This window comes from Bombina bombina, chromosome 8 (genome assembly GCF_027579735.1).
Source record: "Bombina bombina isolate aBomBom1 chromosome 8, aBomBom1.pri, whole genome shotgun sequence".
Classification (NCBI taxonomy): Eukaryota; Metazoa; Chordata; class Amphibia; order Anura; family Bombinatoridae; genus Bombina; species Bombina bombina.
In genome coordinates, this window is record NC_069506.1 from 127521243 (window position 1) to 127543375 (window position 22133).

At 42.7% G+C, this 22133-nt stretch overlaps 1 protein-coding gene across 3 annotated transcripts in view; it reads left to right on the top strand.

Annotated features, from left to right (window-relative positions):
- The window catches only part of CDC42 (cell division cycle 42), a 109183-nt gene that overhangs the window by 39132 nt on the left and 47918 nt on the right, over positions 1–22133 (top strand). For all 3 annotated transcript variants that reach the window (XM_053690573.1, XM_053690572.1, XM_053690575.1), the window contains exon 2: positions 21275–21428. In XM_053690573.1, coding sequence (XP_053546548.1) covers positions 21324–21428 — 105 coding nt within the window. In that variant the 5' untranslated portion in view covers positions 21275–21323. The remainder of the gene's footprint in view (positions 1–21274; positions 21429–22133) is intronic.

Here is a 22133-nt window from a genome sequence, read left to right on the forward strand (position 1 = left end):
ACACTTAGAAGGTCCCTTTGGGTTTCTTCAGGGGTTGTTACCCACATGGCTAATATTATAACTCTGTTTCTTTAGGCCTCACAGCACCGGAGTAAGGTGGGAGGGGCCTAATTTTGCGCCTCAGATGCGCAGTTAGATTGACTAGATCTTCAGGCTGTGTTCACATGGTGGCTCCTGCTACAGTTTGAGGACCCATAAGAAGCTTTTTCCCCATAAATCCGACTCCTAAGGGAAGGTAGCAGAGCTGTATCAAGGTGCTAAATTTGTTTTAACGGGTCTGTTAGCTTACTATTGATCCGGTTTGGGCATTAAGGGGTTAATCGATTTTTTTGCTAGTTGTGCAATCTTACCAATGCTTTAGGTACATACTGTGAAAATTTCAGAAAGTTTGGTGCATTTTTCACTGTTATGGAAAATTGTGTGCCTTTTTTATTAAAGGCACAGTAAAGTTTTTTTTGCAAAGTGTGTTTTGCTTGATTAATGTGATTTCTAAGCCTGTTTGTCTTACTACTAGGCTGTTAAACATGTCTGTCACCAAGGAAAATCCTTGTTCAATGTGTTTAGAAGCCATGGTGGAACCCCCTCTCAAAATGTGTCCCACGTGTATTGATATGTCTATACATTTTAAAGACCATATTGTTGCACTTAAAAATGTGGCCCAAGATGATTCTCAGACAGAAGGTAATGAGTTTAGCCCGTTGACCTCTCCCCAAGTTTCACAACCAGTTACACCCGCTCAAGCGATGCCTAGCACCTCTAGCGCGTCTAACTCTTTTACCTTACAAGATTTGGCGGCAGTTATGGATAATACCCTCTCAGTATTTTTATCTAAGCTACCCGTGTTACCTGCAAAGCGTGATAGCTCTGTTTTAAGAACAGATTATGAGCATTCTGACGCTTTAGTAGCCGTATCCGATATACACTCACAACGCTCTGAAATGGGGGTGAGGGAGGTGCTGTCTGAGGGAGAAATTTCCGATTCGGGAAAGGTTGCTCCTCAGACAGACTCAGATACGTTGGCTTTTAAATTTAAACTAGAACACCTCCGTTTATTACTCAGGGAGGTATTAGTTACTCTGGATGACTGTGACCCTTTGCTGGTTCCAGAGAAATTGTGTAAAATGGACAAGTACCTAGAAGTTCCTGTTTACACTGATGTGTTCCCGGTCCCTAAGAGGATTGCGGATATAGTAACTAGGGGGAGTGGGATAGACCAGGTATTTAGTTTGTTCCCCCTCCTGTTTTTAAGAAAATGTTCCCCATATCTGACACCATGCGGGACTTGTGGCAAACGGTCCCTAAGGTGGAGGGGGCTGTTTCTTCACTTGCTAAACGCACAACCATACCAATTGAGGACAGTTGTGCTTTTAAAGACCCTATGGATAAAAAGTTAGAGGGTTTACTTAAGAAAATTTTTGTTCATCAGAGTTTTCTTCTCCAACCTATAGCGTGCATTGTTCCTGTAACTACTGCAGCTGCTTTCTGGTTCAAGGCGCTAGAAGATGCGCTCCAGACGGAGACTTCATATGAGGATATTATGGACAGAATTAAGGCTCTTAAGCTGGCTAATTCTTTTATCACAGATGCCGCTTTCCAACTAGCTAAGTTAGCGGCAAAGAATTAGGGTTTCGCCATTCTGGCGCGCAGGGCGCTATGGCTCAAGTCCTGGTCGGCCGATGTGTCGTCAAAATCCAAACTGCTGAACATCCCTTTCAAAGGAAAGACCCTTTTCGGGCCTGAATTGAAAGAGATTATCTCAAATCATTGGGGGAAAAGGCCATGCTCTCCCTCAGGACAAGTCCTTTAAGACAAAGAACAAACAAAATAATTTTCGTTCCTTTCGAAATTTCAGGAGCGGTCTCGCTTCATCCTCCCCTGCTGCAAAACAAGAGGGTAACACTTCACAACCCAGGGCAGCCTGGAAACCTTACCAGGGCTGGAACAAGGGTAAACAGGCCAAGAAGCCTGCAGCTGCCTCCAAGACAGCATGAAGGGGTAGCCCCCGATCCGGGACCGGATCTAGTAGGGGGCAGACTCTCTCTCTTCGCTCAGGCCTGGGCAAGAGACTTACACGATCCCTGGGCCTTGTTGTATCCCAGGGATATCTTCTAAAATTCAAGGACTCCCCAGACACGACAAAGAAAGAGGCGTTCTTACGCTGTGTAGAAGACCTACATACAATGGGAGTGATCCACCCAGTTCATATTGCGGAACAAGGACTGGGGTTTTACTCAAACCTGTTTGTGGTTCCCAAAAAAGAAGGAACTTTCAGACCAATCCTGGATCTCAAAATTCTTAACAAATTCCTCAGTCACATCATTCAAGATGGAGACCATTCGGACAATCTTACCAATGATCCAGGGGGGTCAATATATGACTACCGTGGATCTAAAGGGTGCGTATTTACACATTCCTATCCACAAAGATCATCACCAGTTTCTCAGGTTTGCCTTTCTGGACAAGCATTTTCAGTTTGTGGCTCTCCCTTTCGGGTTGGCCACTGCTCCCAGAATTTTCACAAAGGTGCTAGGGTCCTTCCTGGCGGTGCTAAGACCGCGGGGCATAGCAGTGGCGCCTTATCTAGACGACATCTTAATTCAGGCGTCAACTTTCCAAAGAGCCAAGTCTCACACGGAAATCGTAGTGGCCTTTCTGAGGTCTCACGGGTGGAAAGTGAACATCAAAAAGAGTTCTCTCTCTCCCCCCCCTCACAAGAGTTCCCTTCCTCGGAACACTAATAGACTCGGTAGAAATGAAAATATTTCTGACCGAGGTCAGAAAGTTAAAACTCTTAACTACTTGCCGAGTTCTTCATTCCATTCCTCGGCCGTCTGTAGCTCAGTGCATGGAGACAATCGGACTAATGGTAGCGGCAATGGACATAGTCCCTTTTGCACGGATACACCTCAGACCACTGCAATTATGCATGTTTAAACAGTGGAATGGGGATTATGCAAATACAGTTGGACCAGGGGACCAGAGATTCTCTTCTCTGGTGGTTGTCTCAGGATCACCTGTCTCAGGGAATGTTTCCGCAGACCAGAGTGGATCATCGTAACTACCGACGCCAGTCTGGTGGACTGGGGTGCTGTCTGGGACTCCCTGAAAGCTCAGGGCTTATGGTCTCGGGAAGAAGCTCTTCTCCCGATAAACATTTTGGAACTGAGGGCGATATTCAACGCTCTTCATGCATGGCCTCAGCTAGCTGCGGCCAAATTCATCAGATTTCAGTCGGACAACATCACGACTGTAGCTTACATCAACCATCAGGGGGAACAAAGAGTCCCCTAGCAATGATGGAAGTAACCAAAATAATCAGGTGGGCGGAGGATCACTCTTGCCACCTCTCAGCAATTCACATCCCAGGAGTAGACAACTGGGAAGCGGATTTTCTAAGTCGTCAGACTTTTCACCCAGGGGAGTGGGAACTCCACCCGGAGGTATTTGCCCAGCTGACTCAGCTATGGGGCACTCCAGAATTGGATCTGATGGTGTCCCGTCAGAATGCCAAACTTCCTCTTTACGGGTCCAGGTCCCGGGATCCCCAGGCGGTGTTGATAGATGCTCTAGCAGCGCCTTGGTCCTTCAATCTGGCCTATTTGTTTCCACCGTTTCCTCTCCTTCCTCGTCTGGTTGCCAGAATCAAGCAGGAGAGGGCGTCGGTGCTTCTAATAGCGCCTGCGTGGCCACGCGGGACTTGGTATGCAGACCTAGTGGACATGTCATCCGTTCCACCATGGACTCTGCCAATGAGGCAGGACCTTCTAATACAAGGTCCTTTCAAACATCCAAATCTAATTTCTCTGCGTCTGACTGCTTGGAGATTGAACGCCTAATACTAAGCGTGGTTTCTCTGAGTCGGTTATCGATACCCTGATTCAGGTTAGAAAGCCTGTCACCAGGAAAATCTACCATAAGATTTTTGCGAAAATATCTTTGTTGGTGCGAATCCAAGGGTTACTCATGGAGTAAGATTAGGATTCCCAGGATATTGTCTTTTCTCCAAGAAGGATTGGAGAAAGGATTATCAGCTAGTTCCTTAAAAGGACAGATATCTGCTTTGTCTATTCTTTTACACAGACGTCTGGCAGAGGTACCAGACGTTCAAGCGTTTAGTCAGGCTTTAGTCAGAATCAAGCCTGTTTATAGACCTGTGGCTCCTTCATGGAGTCTGAATTTAGTTCTTTCAGTTCTGCAAGGGGTTCCGTTTGAACCTTTACATTCCATAGATATTAAGCTTTTATCTTGGAAAGTTTTGTTTTTGGTAGCGATCTCTTCTGCTCGAAGAGTTTCAGAGTTATCTGCTTTGCAGTGTGACTCACCTTATTTGGTGTTCCACGCAGATAAGGTAGTTTTGCGTACCAAACCCGGTTTTCTTCCTAAGGTTGTGTCTAATAAGAATATTAATCAGGAAATTGTTGTTCCTTCTCTGTGTCCTAATCCTTCGAAGAAGGAACGTCTGTTACACAATCTTGATGTGGTTCGTGCTTTAAAGTTCTATTTACAAGCAACTAAGGATTTCAGACAAACAACTGCATTGTCATCTATTCTGGTAAGAGGAGAGGTCAGAAGGCGACTGCTACCTCTCTTTCCTTTTGGCTGAAAAGCATCATCCGTCTGGCCTATGAGACTTCTGGCCAGCAGCCTCCTGAAACAATTACTGCTCATTCTACCAGAGCAGTGGCTTCCACATGGGCTTTTAAAAATGAGGCTTCTGTTGAACAGATTTGTAAGGCAGTGACTTGGTCTTCGCTGCATACTTTTTCCAAATTTTCCAAATTCAATACTTTTGCTTCTTCGGAGGCTATTTTTGGGAGAGAGGTTTTACAAGCAGTGGTGCCTTCCGTTTAAGGTACCTGTCTTGTTCCCTCCCTTCATCCGTGTCCTAAAGCTTTGGTATTGGTATCCCACAAGTAAAGGATGAATCCGTGGACTGGATACTCCTTACAAGAGAAAACAGAATTTATGCTTACCTGATAAATTACTTTCTCTTGTGGTGTATCCAGTCCACGGCCCACCCTGGCTATTAAGTCAGGTAGATTTTTTTTTGTTTAAACTAGTCACCACTGCACCCTATGATTTCTCCTTTTTCTTCCTAACCTCCGGTCGAATGACTGGGGGGTGGAGCTAGAGGGGGAGCTATATGGACAGCTCTGCTGTGTGCTCTCTTTGCCACTTCCTGTTAGGAAGGAGAATATCCCACAAGTAAAGGATGAATCCGTGGACTGGATACACCACAAGAGAAAGTAATTTATCAGGTAAGCATAATTTTTTTTTTTATGATTCAGATAGAGCATGCAATTTTTATCAACTTTTTAATTTACTCATTAATTTTTCTTTTTTTCTCTTGGTATCTTTATTTGAAAAAGTAGGATTGTAAAGCTTAGGAGCCGGCCCATTATAGGTTCAGCTCCTGGGTTCCGCTTGCTGATTGGATGGATAAATGTAGCCACTAATCATCAAGCACTATCCAGGGTTCTGAACCAAAAATGGGCAGCTCCAAAGCTTTCATTCCTGCCTTTACAAATAGATACCAAGAGAACAAATAAAAATTGATAATGGGAGTAAATTTAGAAAGTTGCTAAAAATTGCATGCTCTATCCGAATCATCCCTTTAATGTCCATTAATAAAAATAAGTATTTTTCTGTAAGTGATGTGGTGTTTAGATATCTTTTCAACTTCATACCATTGTGGTGTGTATTTTCATATTTTTGCTCTTTATTGAGTCCCCTGTATAAAAAAGGGATACTGTGCTTTAACCCCTTAGTGACCAGACCATTTTTTAATTTTCTTACCGTTGGGGACCAGGTCTGTTTTTACATTTCTGCGTTGTTTGTGTTTAGCTGTAATTTTCCTCTTACTCATTTACTGTACCCACACATTGTATACCGTTTTTTTTTCTCACCAATAAATGGACTTTCTAAAGACACCATTATTTCTTTTTAAAGACACAATGAGTCCACGGATCATCATCCTTACTTGTGGGAAATACACCTCCTGGTCAGCAGGAGGAGGCAAAGAGCACCACAGCAGAGCTGTTAAATAGCTCCTCCCTTCCCTCCCACTCCAGTCATTCTCTTTGCCTACGTTAGTGATAGGAAGAGGTAAAGAGTCTTGTTTTTGTTTTTTGCTTTTCAGTATGGACATAGGAGCTCTGCAATGTTACTTGCTCCATGTGTTTGAATGCCAATGTGGAACCACCAATTCCTTTTTGTCCCCCATGTATTGAGAGGGCTTTGTTATAGAGAAGATTTTTCATGAGCAAAATTTTTCTAAAGCGAATGCTTCTCAGGTATCTGACGAGATTCAGAATAGGCTGCAGCTTTCTCCCCAAGCGTCCCAAACTTTAACGCCCGCCCAAGCAGTGCCCTGTACTTCTGCTCTAGCACCTGCTGGAGTTACTTTAAGACATAGCTGCGGTTATGTCTTCCACAATTTCTGATGCGTTGTCTGCTTTTCCTATGCAAGCGCAAGAGGAAAGACAACCATGTTGTCAGTGAGGTTTCTGATGCCATGGTTACCTTAGACAACTGATTCCACAGTAGTAGTCGCTCCTGCGAAGGTGAGTAAATTTTACAGATATTTTGAGGTTCCTACGCACTCAGATGTTTTTCCAGTTCCTAAGCGAGCTTCGGAGATTGTTTCTAAGGAATGGAAGAGACCAGGTATTCCCTTCTCTCCGTCTCCTATTTTAAAAAAGATGTTTCCTATAGCTGACGCTGTCAAGGAAGCTTGGCAATCGGTTCCTAAGGTAGATGGAGCTATTTCCACTTTAAAGGCACAACTATCCTCAATAGGAATAGTAGTTCACTTGGCTAAATACCCCATGGACAAGAAGTTGGAGGGTCTACTTAAAAAGATTTATGTTCACCAGGGTCTGCTATTGCAGCCGCGTGCATTGCTACTGTCATTAGTGCGGCAGCTTATTAGTTTGATGCTCTGTCAGAGTCTCTTAAGTCAGACTTCTTTGGAGGAGATCCAAGATAGGATTAAAGCTCTGAAGTTAGCCAATGCTTTTATTATGGATGCTTCTCTGCAAATTACTAAATTGGCAGCTAAGAGTTCAGGATTATCTATCCTAGCCCGCAGAGCCTTATTGTTAAAACCTTGGTCTGCGGACGTGTCATCCAAGTCTAAGCTTCTAGCTATTCCTTATAAGGGAAAGACCTTGTTTGGACCTGGCCTGAAGGAAATTATCTCTGACATCACGGGAGGTAAGTGTGTCATCTCCTTCCTCAGGATAAGATAAGTAATTTTCGTTCCTTTTGTAATTTCAAGGGAAATTCTTTCTCTTCCTCTTCTGAACAGGAAGGAAACTATTCACAATCTAAGCCTACTTGGAGACCCAACCAGCCTTGGAACAAGGGTAAACAGTCCAAAAAGCCTGCTGCTGACTCCAAAACAGCATGATGGGCATGCCCCCCGATCCTGGACCGGATCTGGTAGGTGGCATACTTTCTTCGTTCAGGCTTGGGTGCGAGATGTTCAGGATCCCTGGGCTATAGAAAGTGTCCCAGGGATACAAACTGGAGTTCAAAAATGTTCCTCCCCGAGGAAGATTTCTTCTTTCAAGATTATCTGCAAACCAGATAAAGAGAGGCATTCTTACATTGTGTAAGACCTCTCCTCCCTGAGAGTGATTATTCCCGTTCCTGTACAAGAACATGGGCAGGGTTTTTATTCAAATCTGTCTGTAGTTCCCAAGAAGGAGGGAACTTTCAGGCCTATCTTAGACCTCAAGAGTCTGAACAAGTTTTTCAGAGTTCCATCTTGAAAGATGGAAACTATTCGTACCATTTTTCCATTGATCCAGGTGGTTCAATGTAGATATGCATCAAGGATGCATATCTACATGTTCCTATCCACAGAGATCATCACAAGTTCCTAAGGTTTGCTTTTCTGGACAAACACTTTCAGTTCGTGGCTCTTCCTTTCGGGCTGGCCACGGCACCCAGAATTTTCACAAAGGTTCTGGGTTATCTGCTGGCGGTTCTTTGACTGCGGGGCATTGCGGTGGCGCATTATCTGGACGATATTCTAATCCAGGCTCCATCTTGTCAACAAGCAAGGTCCCATACCAACATTGTACTATCCTTCCTTAGAACTCACGGGTGGAAGGTAAATCTGGAAAAGAGTTCCTTAATCTCGAAGACAAGGGTGACTTTCTTGGGAACTCTAATCGATTCTATATCTGAGGATTTTTCTGACAAAGGTCAGGAAATCGAAGATTCTAGATACCTGTCAAGCCTTTCAGTCCAATCCTCGGCCTTCAGTGGCCCAATGCATGGAACTAATCAGACTGATGGTGGCGGCAATGGACATCATTCCGTTTGCTCGGTTTCACCTCAGATCTCTGCAGTTAAACATGCTCGGGCAGTGGAATGGAGATTATGCAGACTTGTCTCCTCGAATAACCCTGGAACAGGAGACGAGGGACTCACTTCAATGGTGGTTGTCTCTGGATCATCTATCCCAGGGAACATGCTTTCGTAGACCGTCCTCGGTGATTGTGGCAACAGATGCCAGCCTTCTAGGGTGGGGACCTGTCTAGGGTCCCCTAAAGGCTCAGGGAGTGTGGACTCTGTTCTTCCTATAAACATCCTGGAACTGAGAGCAATCTTCAATGCTCTTCTTGCCTGGCCTCAGTTGGCTTTGGCCCAGTTCATCAGATTCCAGACGGACAACATAAGTGGCATACATCAATCATCAGGGAGGAATGAAGAGTTCCTTAGCGATGACTGAGGTAGCCAAGATGATCCGGTGGGCGGAGGCCCTATCTTGCCATCTGTCAGCGATCCACATCCCAGGGGTAGACAACTGGGAGACGGACTTTCTGAGCAGGCAGACCTTTCATCTGGGAGAGTGGGAACTCCATCCGGAAGTGTTCTCCAACCTGATTCTCAAATGGGGTCGGCCGGAGTTAAATCTCATGGCATCTCGTCAGAATGCCAAGCTCCTGAGATACGGGTCAAGGTCCAGGGATCCCCATGTAGAACTGATAGATGCTCTAGCAGTTCCTTGGTCCTTCAGCCTAGCATATCTTTGTTTTCCCCCATTTGCTCTTCTTCCTCGGGTCATTGCTCGAATCAAACGGGCGAAGGCATTAGTGATCCTCATTGCGCCTGCGTGGCCTCGCAAGATTTAGTATGCCGATCTGGTGGCAATGTCATCCCTGCCACCTTGGAGACTGCCATTGAGGAAGGATCTTCTCATTCAAGGACCCTTCCTTCATCCAAATCTAATTTCTCTGAAGCTGACTGCTTGGAGATTGAACGCTTAATCCTATCCAAGCGGGGTTTTTCTGATTCGGTCATAGAGACCTTGATTCAGGCACGTAAGCCTGTAACTAGAAAGATTTACTATAATATATGGCGTAAATATCTTTATTGGTGTGAATCCAAGGGCTACTCATGGAGTAGAGTTAGGATTCCCAGAATTTTGTCTTTTCTCCAAGAAGGATTGGAGAAGGGTTTATCGGCAAGTTCCCTAATGGGTCAGATCTCTGCCTTATCTATTTTGTTACACAAACGTCTGGCAGAAGTCCCAGATGTTCAATCCTTTTGTCAGGCCTTGGTAAGGATCAGGCCTGTGTTTAAACCAGTTACTCCTTCATGGAGTCTGAATTTAGTTCTTAAAGTTCTTCAAAGGGCTCCATTTGAGCCTATGCATTCCTTAAATATTAAGTTGTTATCTTGGAAAGTTTTATTTCTTGTTGCTATTTCTTCAGCTCAAAGAGTGTCTGAGCTTTCGGCGTTGCAATACAATTCGCCTTACCTTAGTTTCCATTCGGATAAGGTAGTTTTACGTACTAAACTAGGGTTCCTTCCTAAGGTTGTTTCAGACAGGAACATTAAGCAGGAGATTGTTGTTCCTTGTGTCCTAATCCTTCTCAGAAGGAACAAGTTTTACTTACAAGCAACTGAAGACTTTTCAGTCTTCTGTTTGTAATTGTCTCTGGAAAACGTAAGGGTCAGAAAGCTACGGCTACCTCTCTTTTTGGTTGAAGAGTATCATCCGCTTTGCATATGAGACTGCTGGACAGCAGCCTCCTGAAAGAGTTACGGCTCATTCCACCAGGGCTGTTGCTTCCTCATGGGCATTCAAAAATGAAGCTTCTGTAGAACAGATTTGTAAGGCTGCAACTTGATCTTCTCTTCACACTATTTTTAAATTTTACAAATTTGATAATTTTGCCTCGGCTGAGGCTGCTTTTGGGAGAGATGTTCTTCAAGCAGGGGTGCCTTCCGTTTAGGTTTCCTGTCTTGTCCCTCCCTTATCATCCATGTACTCTAGCTTTTGTATTTCCCACAAGTAAGGATGATGATTTGTGGACTCATTGTGTCTTTAAAAAGAAAAGAAAATTTATGCTTACCTGATAAATTTTGTTTCTTTTTAGACACAATGAGTTCACGGCCCGCCCTGTTTTAAGACAGGTTAATAATTTTTGTAAACTTCAGATACCTCTGCACCTTGGCTTTTCCTTTCTCTTCCTAACTTCGGTGAAATGACTGGAGTGGGAGGGAAGGGAGGAGCTATATATACAGCTCTGCTGTGGTGCTCTTTGCCTCCTCCTGCTGACCAGGAGGTGTATTTCCCACAAGTAAGGAGGATGATCCGTGGACTCATCGTGTCTAAAAAGAAACAAATTTATCAGGTAAGCATAAATTCTTTTTACTATAAAAAAATTTCTAAAATTATGATAAAAAAAAAACAAAAAACTTTTTCTAACTTTGACCCCCAAAATGTTACACATATACAACCAACAAAAAACACCTATGCTAAATAGCTTCAACATTTTGTCCTGAGTTTAGAAATACCCAATGTTTACATGTTCGTTTTTTTTTTTTTTGTTTTTTTTTTTTGCAAGTTATAGTGCAATAATAAGTATAGCACTTTTTAAACCATTTTTTCTCTCTCAAAATTAGCGATTGTTACAATGTAACACTATCTGTCAGAAATCCCTGAATAACCCTTCCACGTGTGTGTGTGTGTGTATATATATATATACCACTGGTACCTTTTATCAAATGGAATCACCCAGCTTGAGAACAGATGGACAGTCCTGACATCCGGGAGACAGAATAAAATGCATCCTGACAAGCAGCCTTATATACCCCGCTCACACCCATCCTGGGTGTACCTTGTATACACATGGCTAATTACCATAATAAGAACTGCGCATGTCCCTGTCACAGTATCTGGGCATGATGGCTTGTAAGTGCTGCTTCTACAAGCGCAGTTCTTATTATGGTAATTAGCCATATGTATACAAGGTACACTCAGGATGGGTGTGAGCGGGACCACTACCAGTGATGATGCGTAAAACCGGAAGGGCCGTGGCCTCGCGAACACACGCGAGTCGAGCCACGGCGTCATCCTCAATTAAGACACAGTAGTGGGTATATAAGGCTGCTTGTCAGGATGCATTTTATTCTGTCTCCTGGATATCAGGACTGTCCATCTTTTCTCAAGCTGGGTGATTCCATTTAATAAAGGTGCCAGTGGCCACCGAAACGTCATGGGACTCTGTTTTAAACTTTTCTAATATCACTGAAATCCAGTGAATGCTGTCATTCCTTTGGACTATTTATCTTTTTGATCCAGTACTCTGGTATGTATTTACCCCAGCCTGGGTTTGGTATATTTCATGCCACGATTTCAAATAAAAAAAATTGTTCACTTTTTCACTAACTTTAGGTTTCTCACTGAAATTATTTACTAACAGCTTGTGCAATTATGGCACAAATGGTTGTAAATGCTCCTCTGGGGTCCCCTTTGTTCAGAAATAGCAGACATATATATGGCTTTGGCATTGATTTTTGGTAATTAAAGCCTGCTAAATGCCGCTGCGCACCACACTTGTATTATGCCCAGCAGTGAAGTAGGGCTGCACGATTAATTGCATATGCGATTTAAAACCGCTATTAATCGCCGCAATTTAAAAACCGTGAGTAATTTTTTTTGCTAAAAAAAAAATCCTTTGAAGTGGCTGTAATGCATTGATTTGTATGTGATTTCTTGCAAACCAGCTCCATCTAGTGGTTGCTTTTAGCACACATTTGTAAAAAAGCGGTTTTACTTTCACTTTCTGAACTCGGTAGCAGCTGGCCAACCCAGCCGATCAATCTAGAAGTCTAAGAGCAGAGCCCATGCTGGAATGGAGGGAAAACCACTTACTTATATTTCCCCCTAGGGACGTCTGCAGTCTGAAACTTAGGGTATGTAAACATTATGGAACCTCCCACACAATCTCCTGCTCTCTGAAACAGATCAAATACATAGATGGAGTTAACCCCACGGCTACCAAAAAGGCTAAAACTGCAGTCCCCTCTGCTTTCTGGGTTAACTTAACTGCATCTACAGTGTATTTGATATCAGCAAGGCAAAGCATTTCTGAAAGGAGCAGCCCCCCACCCCTTTTGCTAGTATGCCTGTATTGGATTCCTGGACAGGAGCAGGGCTCATTTTCAGTCAAATTAAAAAAAAAGTGTGTGTGTGTATATGTGTGTGTGTGTATATATATATATATATATATATATATATATATATATATATATATATATATATATATATATATATATATATATATATATATATATATATATATATATATATATATATATATATATATATATATAATCATACCACTGTCCACAGTTAGAATGACTGTCCAAGAAAACATGACAATGTTGTGTGTTATAAGACCTAATAACTGGCTAGTGGCTACTATTTAATCACATCACAGGCAGCAAATTTTATTAACTATTTTTTGTTTTTGTATTTTTATGCTCCATAAGTGTATTGGACATTGAAAAAAATGTACCGTAAGATTCTGTAGTGTTTAATAACCTTTCTCCAACATTGGTGTGTCCGGTCCACGGCGTCATCCTTACTTGTGGGATATTCTCTTCCCCAACAGGAAATGGCAAAGAGTCCCAGCAAAGCTGGTCACATGATCCCTCCTAGGCTCCGCCCACCCCAGTCATTCTCTTTGCCGTTGCACAGGCAACATCTCCACGGAGATGGTTAAGAGTTTTTTGGTGTTTAAATGTAGTTTTATTCTATCAAGTGTTTGTTATATTAAAATAGTGCTGGTATGTACTATTTACTCTGAAACAGAAAAGGATGAAGATTTCTGTTTATAAGAGGAAGATGATTTTAGCAGACAGTAACTAAAATCGATTGCTGTTTCCACACAGGACTGTTGAGATGAAGTAACTTCAGTTGGGGGAAACAGTAGTCTTTTCTGCTTAAGGTATGACTAGCCATATTTCTAACAAGACCATGTAATGCTGGAAGGCTGTCATTTCCCCTCATGGGGACCGGTAAGCCATTTTCTTAGTTAAACATAAAAGAATAAAGGGCTTCAAAACGGGCTTAAAAACTGGTAGACATTTTTCTGGGCTAAAACAATTGCTTTACTAGGCATATTATGCAGATTCTAACTAATTATTGGTATTATAATCTTGGGGAACGTTTAGAAAAACGGCAGGCACTGTGTTGGACACCTTTTTCAGATGGGGGCCTTTCTAGTTATAGACAGAGCCTCATTCTGGGACTGTATAGGGGTTAAATGTAAAAACGGCTCCGGTTCCGTTTAAGGGTTAAAGCTCTGAAATTTGGTGTGCAATACTTTTAATGCTTTAAGACATTCTGGTGAAATTTTGGTGAATTTTGAACAATTCCTTCATACTTTTTCACATATTCAGTAATAAAGTGTTTTCAGTTTGAAATTTAAAGTGACAGTAACGGTTTTATTTTAAAACGTTTTTTGTGCTTTGTTGACAAGTTTAAGCCTGTTTAACATGTCTGTACCATCAGATAAGCTATGTAAGTAAGTAAGGACAGTAATGCAACAGATAATGATATTGCCCAAGATGATTCCTCAAATGAGGGGAGTAAACATGATACTACATCATCCCCTACTGTGTCTACACCAGTTATGCCCACACAGGAGGCCCCTAGTACATCTAGTGCGCCAATACTTATTACCATGCAACAATTAACGGCTGTAATGGATAACTCCATAGCAAATCTTTTATCCAAAATGCCTACTTATCAGAGAAAGCGCGATTGCTCTGTTTTAAACACTGAAGAGCAAGAGGACGCTGATGATAACTGTTCTGACATACCCTCACACCAATCTCAAGGGGCCATGAGGGAGGTTTTGTCTGATGGAGAAATTTCAGATTCAGGAAAAATTTCTCATCAAGCTGAACCTGATGTTGTGACATTTAAATTTTAAATTAGAACATCTCCGCGCACTGCTTAAGGAGGTGTTATCTACTCTGGATGATTGTGACAATTTGGTCATTCCAGAGAAATTATGTAAGATGGACAAGTTCCTAGAAGTTCCGGTGCCCCCCGACGCTTTTCCCCCAGAAAGGACTTATGGCAGACAGTCCCCAAGGTCGAGGGGGCGGTTTCTACTCTAAACAAACGCACTACTATTCCTATCGAAGATAGTTGTGCTTTCAAAGTTCCTATGGATAAGAAATTAGAGGGTTTGCTTAAAAAGATTTTTGTACAGCAAGGTTACCTTCTACAACCAATTTCATGCATTGTTCCTGTCACTACGGCAGCGTGTTTCTGGTTCGAGGAACTAGAAAAATCGCTCAGTAAAGAATCTTCGTATGAGGTGGTTATGGACAGAGTTCAAGCACTTAAATTGGCTAACTCTTTTGTTTTAGATGCCGCTTTGCAATTAGCTAGATTAGCGGCGAAAAATTCAGGGTTTGCTGTCGTGGCGCGCAGAGTGCTTTGGCTAAAGTCTTGGTCAGCAGATGTGTCTTCCAAGACAAAATTGCTTAACATTCCTTTCAAAGGTAAAACATTATTTGGACCTGATTTGAAAGAGATTATTTCAGACATCACTGGGGGAAAGGGCCACGCCCTCCCACAGGATAGGTCTTTTAAGGCTAATAATAAGCCTAATTTTCGTCCCTTTCGCAGAAACGGACCAGCCTCTAATTCTGTATCCTCTAAGCAAGAGGGTAATACTTCACAACCCAAACCAGCCTGGAAACCAATGCAAGGCTGGAACAAGGGTAAGCAGGCCAAGAAGCCTACCACTGCTACCAAAACAGCATGAAGGGATAGCCCCCGATCCGGGACCGGATCTAGTGGGGGGCAGACTTTCTCTCTTTGCTCAGGCTTGGGCATGAGATGTTCAGGATCCTTGGGCGCTAGAAATAGTTTCTCAAGGTTATCTCCTGGAATTCAAGGAACTACCCCCAAGGGGAAGGTTCCACAGGTCTCAATTATCTTCAAACCAAATAAAGAGACAGGCATTCTTACATTGTGTAGAAGACCTGTTAAAGATGGGAGTGATACATCCAGTTCCAATAAGAGAACAAGGAATGGGATTTTATTCCAATCTGTTCATAGTTCCCAAAAAAGAGGGAACATTCAGACCAATTTTGGATCTAAAGATCCTAAACAAATTTCTCAGGGTACCATCGTTCAAAATGTAAACTGTTCGAACGATCCTACCTACTATCCAGGAAAATCAATTTATGACTACCGTGGATTTAAAGGATGCGTACCTACATATTCCTATCCACAAGGAACATCATCAGTTCCTAAGGTTCGCTTTTCTGGACAAGCATTACCAGTTTGTGGCACTTCCATTTGGGTTAGCCACTGCTCCAAGGATTTTCACAAAGGTACTAGGGTCCCTTCTAGCGGTTCTAAGACCAAGGGGCATTGCAGTAGTACCTTACTTGGACGACATCCTGATTCAAGCGTCGTCCCTGTCAAAAGCAAAGGCTCATACGGACATCGTCCTAGCCTTTCTCAGATCTCACGGATGGAAGGTGAACAAAGAAAAAAGTTCTCTGTCCCCGTCAACAAGAGTTCCCTTCTTGGGAACAATATTAGATTCCTTAGAAATGAGGATTTTTCTGACAGAGGTCAGAAAATCAAAACTTCTAAGCTCTTGTCAAGTACTTCATTCTGTTCCTCGTCCTTCCATAGCGCAGTGCATGGAAGTAATAGGATTGATGGTTGCAACAATGGACATAGTTCCTTTTGCACGAATTCATCTAAGACCATTACAACTGTGCATGCTCAGACAGTGGAATGGGGATTATACAGACTTGTCTCCGACGATTCAAGTAGATCAAAAGACCAGAGATTCACTCCGTTGGTGGCTGACCCTGGACAATCTGTCACAGGGAATGAGCTTCCGCAGACCAGAGTGGGTCATTGTCACGACCGACGCCAGCCTAGTGGGCTGGGGCGCGGTCTGGGAATCCCTGAAAGCTCAGGGTCTATGGTCTTGGGAAGAGTCTCTTCTCCCGATAAACATTCTGGAACTGAGAGCGATATTCAATGCTCTCAGAGCTTGGCCTAATTCATAAGGTTTCAGTCAGACAACATGACGACCGTGACCGTTGCATATATCAATCATCAGTGGGGAACAAGGACTTCCCTGGCGATGAAAGAAGTGACCAAGATAATTCAATGGGCAGAGGATCACTCCTGCCACTTGTCTGTGATCCACATCCCAGGAGTGGAAAATTGGGAAGCGGATTTTCTGAGTCGTCAGACTTTCCATCCGGGGGAGTGGGAACTCCATCCGGAAATCTTTGCCCAAATAACTCAATTATGGGGCATTCCAGACATGGATCTGATGGCGTCTCGTCAGAACTTCAAGGTTCCTTGATACGGGTCCAGATCCAGGGATCCCAAGGCGACCCTAGTAGATGCACTAGTAGCACCATGGACCTTCAACCTAGCTTATGTATTCCCACCGTTTCCTCTCATCCCCAGGCTGGTAGCCAGGATCAATCAGGAGAGGGCCTCGGTGATCTTGATAGCTCCTGCGTGGCCACGCAGGACTTGGTATGCAGACCTGGTGAATATGTCATCGGCTCCACCATGCAAGCTACCTTTGAGACAGGACCTTCTTGTTCAGGGTCCATTCGAACATCCGAATCTGGTTTCCCTCCAACTGACGGCTTGGAGATTGAACGCTTGATTTTATCAAAGCGTGGGTTTTCAGATTCTGTAATAGATACTCTGATTCAGGCTAGAAAGCCTGTAACTAGAAAAATTTACCATAAAATATGGAAAAAATATATCTGTTGGTGTGAATCCAAAGGATTTCCATGGAACAAGATAAAAATTCCTAAGATTCTATCCTTTCTACAAGAAGGTTTGGAGAAAGGATTATCTGCACGTTCTCTGAAGGGACAGATCTCTGCTTTATCTGTTTTACTTCACAAAAGACTGGCAGCTGTGCCAGATGTTCAAGCATTTGTTCAGGCTCTGGTTAGGATCAAGCCTGTTTACAGACCTTTGACTCCTCCCTGGAGTCTAAATCTAGTTCTTTCAGTTCTTCAAGGGGTTCCGTTTGAACCCTTACATTCCGTAGATATTAAGTTATCTTGGAAAGTTTTGTTTTTGGTTGCAATTTCTTCTGCTAGAAGAGTTTCAGAGTTATCTGCTCTGCAGTGTTCTCCGCCCTATCTGGTGTTCCATGCAGATAAGGTGGTTTTGCGTACTAAGCCTGGTTTTCTTCCAAAAGTTGTTTCCAACAAAAATATTAACCAGGAGATAGTTGTACCTTCTTTGTGTCCGAATCCAGTTTCAAAGAAGGAACGTTTGTTACACAATTTGGACGTAGTCCGTGCTCTAAAATTCTATTTAGAGGCTACTAAAGATTTCAGACAAACATCTTCCTTGTTTGTTGTTTATTCTGGTAAAAGGAGAGGTCAAAAAGCGACTTCTACCTCTTTCCTTTTGGCTTAAAAGCATTATCCGATTGGCTTATGAGACTGCCGGACGGCAGCCTCCTGAAAGAATCACAGCTCACTCCACTAGGGCTGTGGCTTCCACATGGGCCTTCAAGAACGAGGCTTCTGTTGACCAGATATGTAAGGCAGCGACTTTGTCTTCACTGCACACTTTTGCCAAATTTTACAAATTTGATACTTTTGCTTCTTCGTAGGCTATTTTTGGGAGAAAGGTTTTGCAAGCCGTGGTGCCTTCCATTTAGGTGACCTGATTTGCTCCCTCCCTTCATCCGTGTCCTAAAGCTTTGGTATTGGTTCCCACAAGTAAGGATGACGCCGTGGACCGGACACACCAATGTTGGAGAAAACAGAATTTATGCTTACCCGATAAATTACTTTCTCCAACGGTGTGTCCGGTCCACGGCCCGCCCTGGTTTTTTAATCAGGTCTGATGAATTATTTTCTCTAACTACAGTCACCACGGTATCATATGGTTCAACCTGGCTTATGTGTTTCCACCGTTTCCTCTGCTCCCTCGTCTGATTGCCAAAATCAAACAGGAAAGAGCATCGGTGATATTGATAGCGCCTGCATGGCCACGCAGGACCTGGTATGCAGACCTAGTGGACATGTCATCCTTTCCACCATGGACTCTGCCTCTGAGACAAGACCTTCTAATACAAGGTCCTTTCAATCATCCGAATCTACTTTCTCTGAGACTGACTGCATGGAGATTGAACGCTTGATTCTATCAAAGCGTGACTTCTCAGAGTCAGTCATTGATACCTTAATACAGGCACGAAAGCCTGTCACCAGGAAAATTTACCACAAGATATGGCGTAAATATCTTCATTGGTGTGAATCCAAGAATTACTCATGGAGTAGGGTTAGGATTCCTAGGATATTGTCCTTCCTCCAAGAGGGTTTGGACAAAGGATTATCAGCTAGTTCTTTAAAGGGACAGATTTCTGCTCTGTCCTTTTACACAAGCGTCTGGCAGAAGTTCCAGACGTTCAGGCATTTTGTCAGGCTTTAGTTAGAATTAAGCCTGTGTTTAAACCTGTTGCTCCTCCATGGAGCTTAAACTTGGTTCTTAAAGTTCTTCAGGGAGTTCCGTTTGAACCCCTTCATTCTATTGATATCAAACTTCTTTCATGGAAAGTTCTTTTTCTGATGGCTATTTCCTCGGCTTGAAGAGTCTTGGAGTTATCTGCCTTACATTGTGATTCTCCTTATCTGATCTTTCATTCAGATAAAGTTTCTGGACAGAGGAGAGGTCAGAAGGCCTCGGCAACCTCTCCTTCTTTTTGGCTTCGGAGTATAATCCGTTTAGCCTATGAGACTGCTGAACAGCAGCCTCCTGAAAGGATTACAGCTCATTCTACTAGAGCTGTGGCTTCCCTTCATACTTTTTCCAAATTTTCCAAATTTGATACTTTTGCTTCTTCGGAGGCTGTTTTTGGGAGAAAGGTTCTTCAGGCAGTGGTTCCTTCCGTTTAAGTTCCTGCCTTGTCCCTCCCATCATCCGTGTACTTTAGCTTTGGTATTGGTATCCCACAAGTAATGGATGATCCGTGGACTGGATACACTTAACAAGAGAAAACATAATTTATGCTTACCTGATAAATTTATTTCTCTTGTAGTGTATCCAGTCCACGGCCCGCCCTGTCCTTTTCAGGCAGGTCTAAATTTTAATTAAACTACAGTCACCACTGCACCCTATGGTTTCTCCTTTCTCGGCTTGTTTCGGTCGAATGACTGGATATGGCAGTGAGGGGAGGAGCTATATAGCAGCTCTGCTGTGAGTGATCCTCTTGCAACTTCCTGTTGGGAAGGAGAATATCCCACAAGTAATGGATGATCCGTGGACTGGATACACTACAAGAGAAATAAATTTATCAGGTAAGCATAAATTGTTTTTGTTTTTTTTGTGTATATGTATATATTTATTTTCTTTCTGCAGGGTAGTATTGCCCCTTACCTCCCTTACACCACCACCCCCCCCCCCACCCCCCCCCCGGCTCCAAACAGCTCTTATCCTCCCCCTATACCTATTAGCCCGCCATGGTTTTTTTTTTTTTTTTTTTTTTTTTTATATATATACATAAAAACATTAATTTCCGTAGTCTAGCTGCCCCCTCTCCCAGATCATTTTACTAATATCCTCCTCTACCTCTTTCCACCTTACTACATATGCTTCCACACCTCCAGCGGTAGGCCGCCTCCCACACCACCAACGATCACCATCGATGGCCAATGCAGAGAGGGCCACAGAGTGGCGCCCTCTGCATTGGTTGCTTAGCAAATGGTATTGCACAATGCCTCAACATCGAGGCATCGCTGCAATGCCCTGAAAGCGTCTGGAAGTGATTCTGAATGCTTCCTGCGCTTGAAATCAGAGGACGTGCCAGGTCGTTAACAATCCTTTTTTTTTTTTTTTTAAACCTGCCTAGCACGTTCTCGGTCGTTAAGGGGTTAAAGTTTCAAATGACCTGTTATACCATTTACAGTGTGTTAAACCTAAGGGCTTTTCATTTTTTTTTTTTTTTTTTTTTTTTGTGCTCAATAACATACTCATTTAAATTGTCTGAGCCTGCAGGAAAGAAACACTTGGCTGCGTATGTCCTCTCTGTACACAAGGCCAATAGTTTTGTACTGGCATTTTTGTTATTGGTGGTTTCAATGAGCAAAGCCAGCTATTTCAATAGTACAAAATAAAGGAGCAGTTTCCACTATCTTTAATACTATGCAGCTGGCATAAGTCATTAGGAACAGAAGGGGGAAAATACAGCACGTTACCCCTTTTTTAAGCATCAAAATACCCCCCAGCCATTTTTAGCTTTTCGTAAAAACTGTTTATTGGAATTCAGTCCTCAATAGGATTGTTTTCTTGTACATTGCTAGACATTTGCATAGGAGTTAAGCAGAGGGTAACAGGTCACCCACCCATGCAAAAGCTTATGCGTTTGCTTCAGCCTACAACTGTTTTCATATGTGCTGTGAATCATTTTAACTTGACATTTAAAAGTAGGCTCAACAAATTGTTTTATCTTTGTTTTAAAGGGTAATTGTGAATCCAAAGTGGATTTCTACTGTAAAATTGACATACACATCTTATGAGACACAGATGTTAAGACTCATGTAGTAGGGTCATTTATACTGCCACACATACAAACTGACGTTCTCACATTGACAATCACACAGTCACCCTCTGATGTACATACCTGCATGTTTTTATATTGACACTTAGCACTCACATGCTCATGCGTTTGGTTTACTTAGACAAGTGGACTGTGCACCTGCAGGGACCCAGACACTGCAATGCTGGCTTGTCTGAGGCAACTTTGGGGCTCACATTTCTTATCGCTAGCTTCCATTTTTGGTTTTGTCATGGCTTGTTCTAAAGCAGTTTGAAATATGACCGCAATGACCCTTTAATCTAGATCTGAATTTTCTATGTTCACCTAATTTTATCAATTGTAAATTGTAAGTTTTAAACGTGATCACTAATGTTTTACCTTTTTAATTATTTTAGGTCTGCACTAAACCAACAAAGCTGACATTTAAAAATCAAGATAGCCGCCATGCAGACAATAAAGTGTGTGGTCGTTGGTGATGGTGCTGTCGGTAAAACATGTCTCTTAATTTCTTATACAACAAATAAGTTCCCTTCGGAATATGTACCAACGGTGAGTACTTAAAGGCTTATTGGTGATGTAGTGTTACTAAACTTATGCTTAAAGTGATTGTAAACTTGAGACTTTTAATACACAGTATATAAAACTATTTATAGAAACAGTGGGACTTTAATTCATTAAAATACTTAAACAAACAAGTTTCCTTTGTAAAATATTTACCATTTAGAGATGGTAAATATTGCGCCGTTCCTCCTCCCGCATCTCATCCTTGATTTAGCCTAGCTATGACTAATCCGGCTTCATCCAAACGCTACATGCCCCTAGAGCTGGATGCCATGTGGGGCATGCAAAGATTGGATGAAGCCGGATCAAAACTATACATTGTTGCAAAAACACTCCCAGGTGGGCTTTATAAATGGATTATCTACAAAACATTTATGCAAAGAAAATCTAGTGTGCAATGTCCTTTTGATTCATAATGACCACCTGTGGACAGTCTTCCTTCTCAACCTTTAATTCTGGGTGCATCTACCAGCAGCTCATCTTTACCTTTTGCATTTCGTAATTAGGTTTTGGCTGGGCAGTGAGTCCCAAGGTCACCTATGATGTCAGGAGTGACATCTTCCCTGACATCACACATGACCATAGGACACCTGGCCCTGGGAAACCTAATGCTGGTGGAATAAGGATATACTGTATATCTTTATAACAGGTAAATGTACATATTCACAATACAAATTAAAGGGACAGTCTACA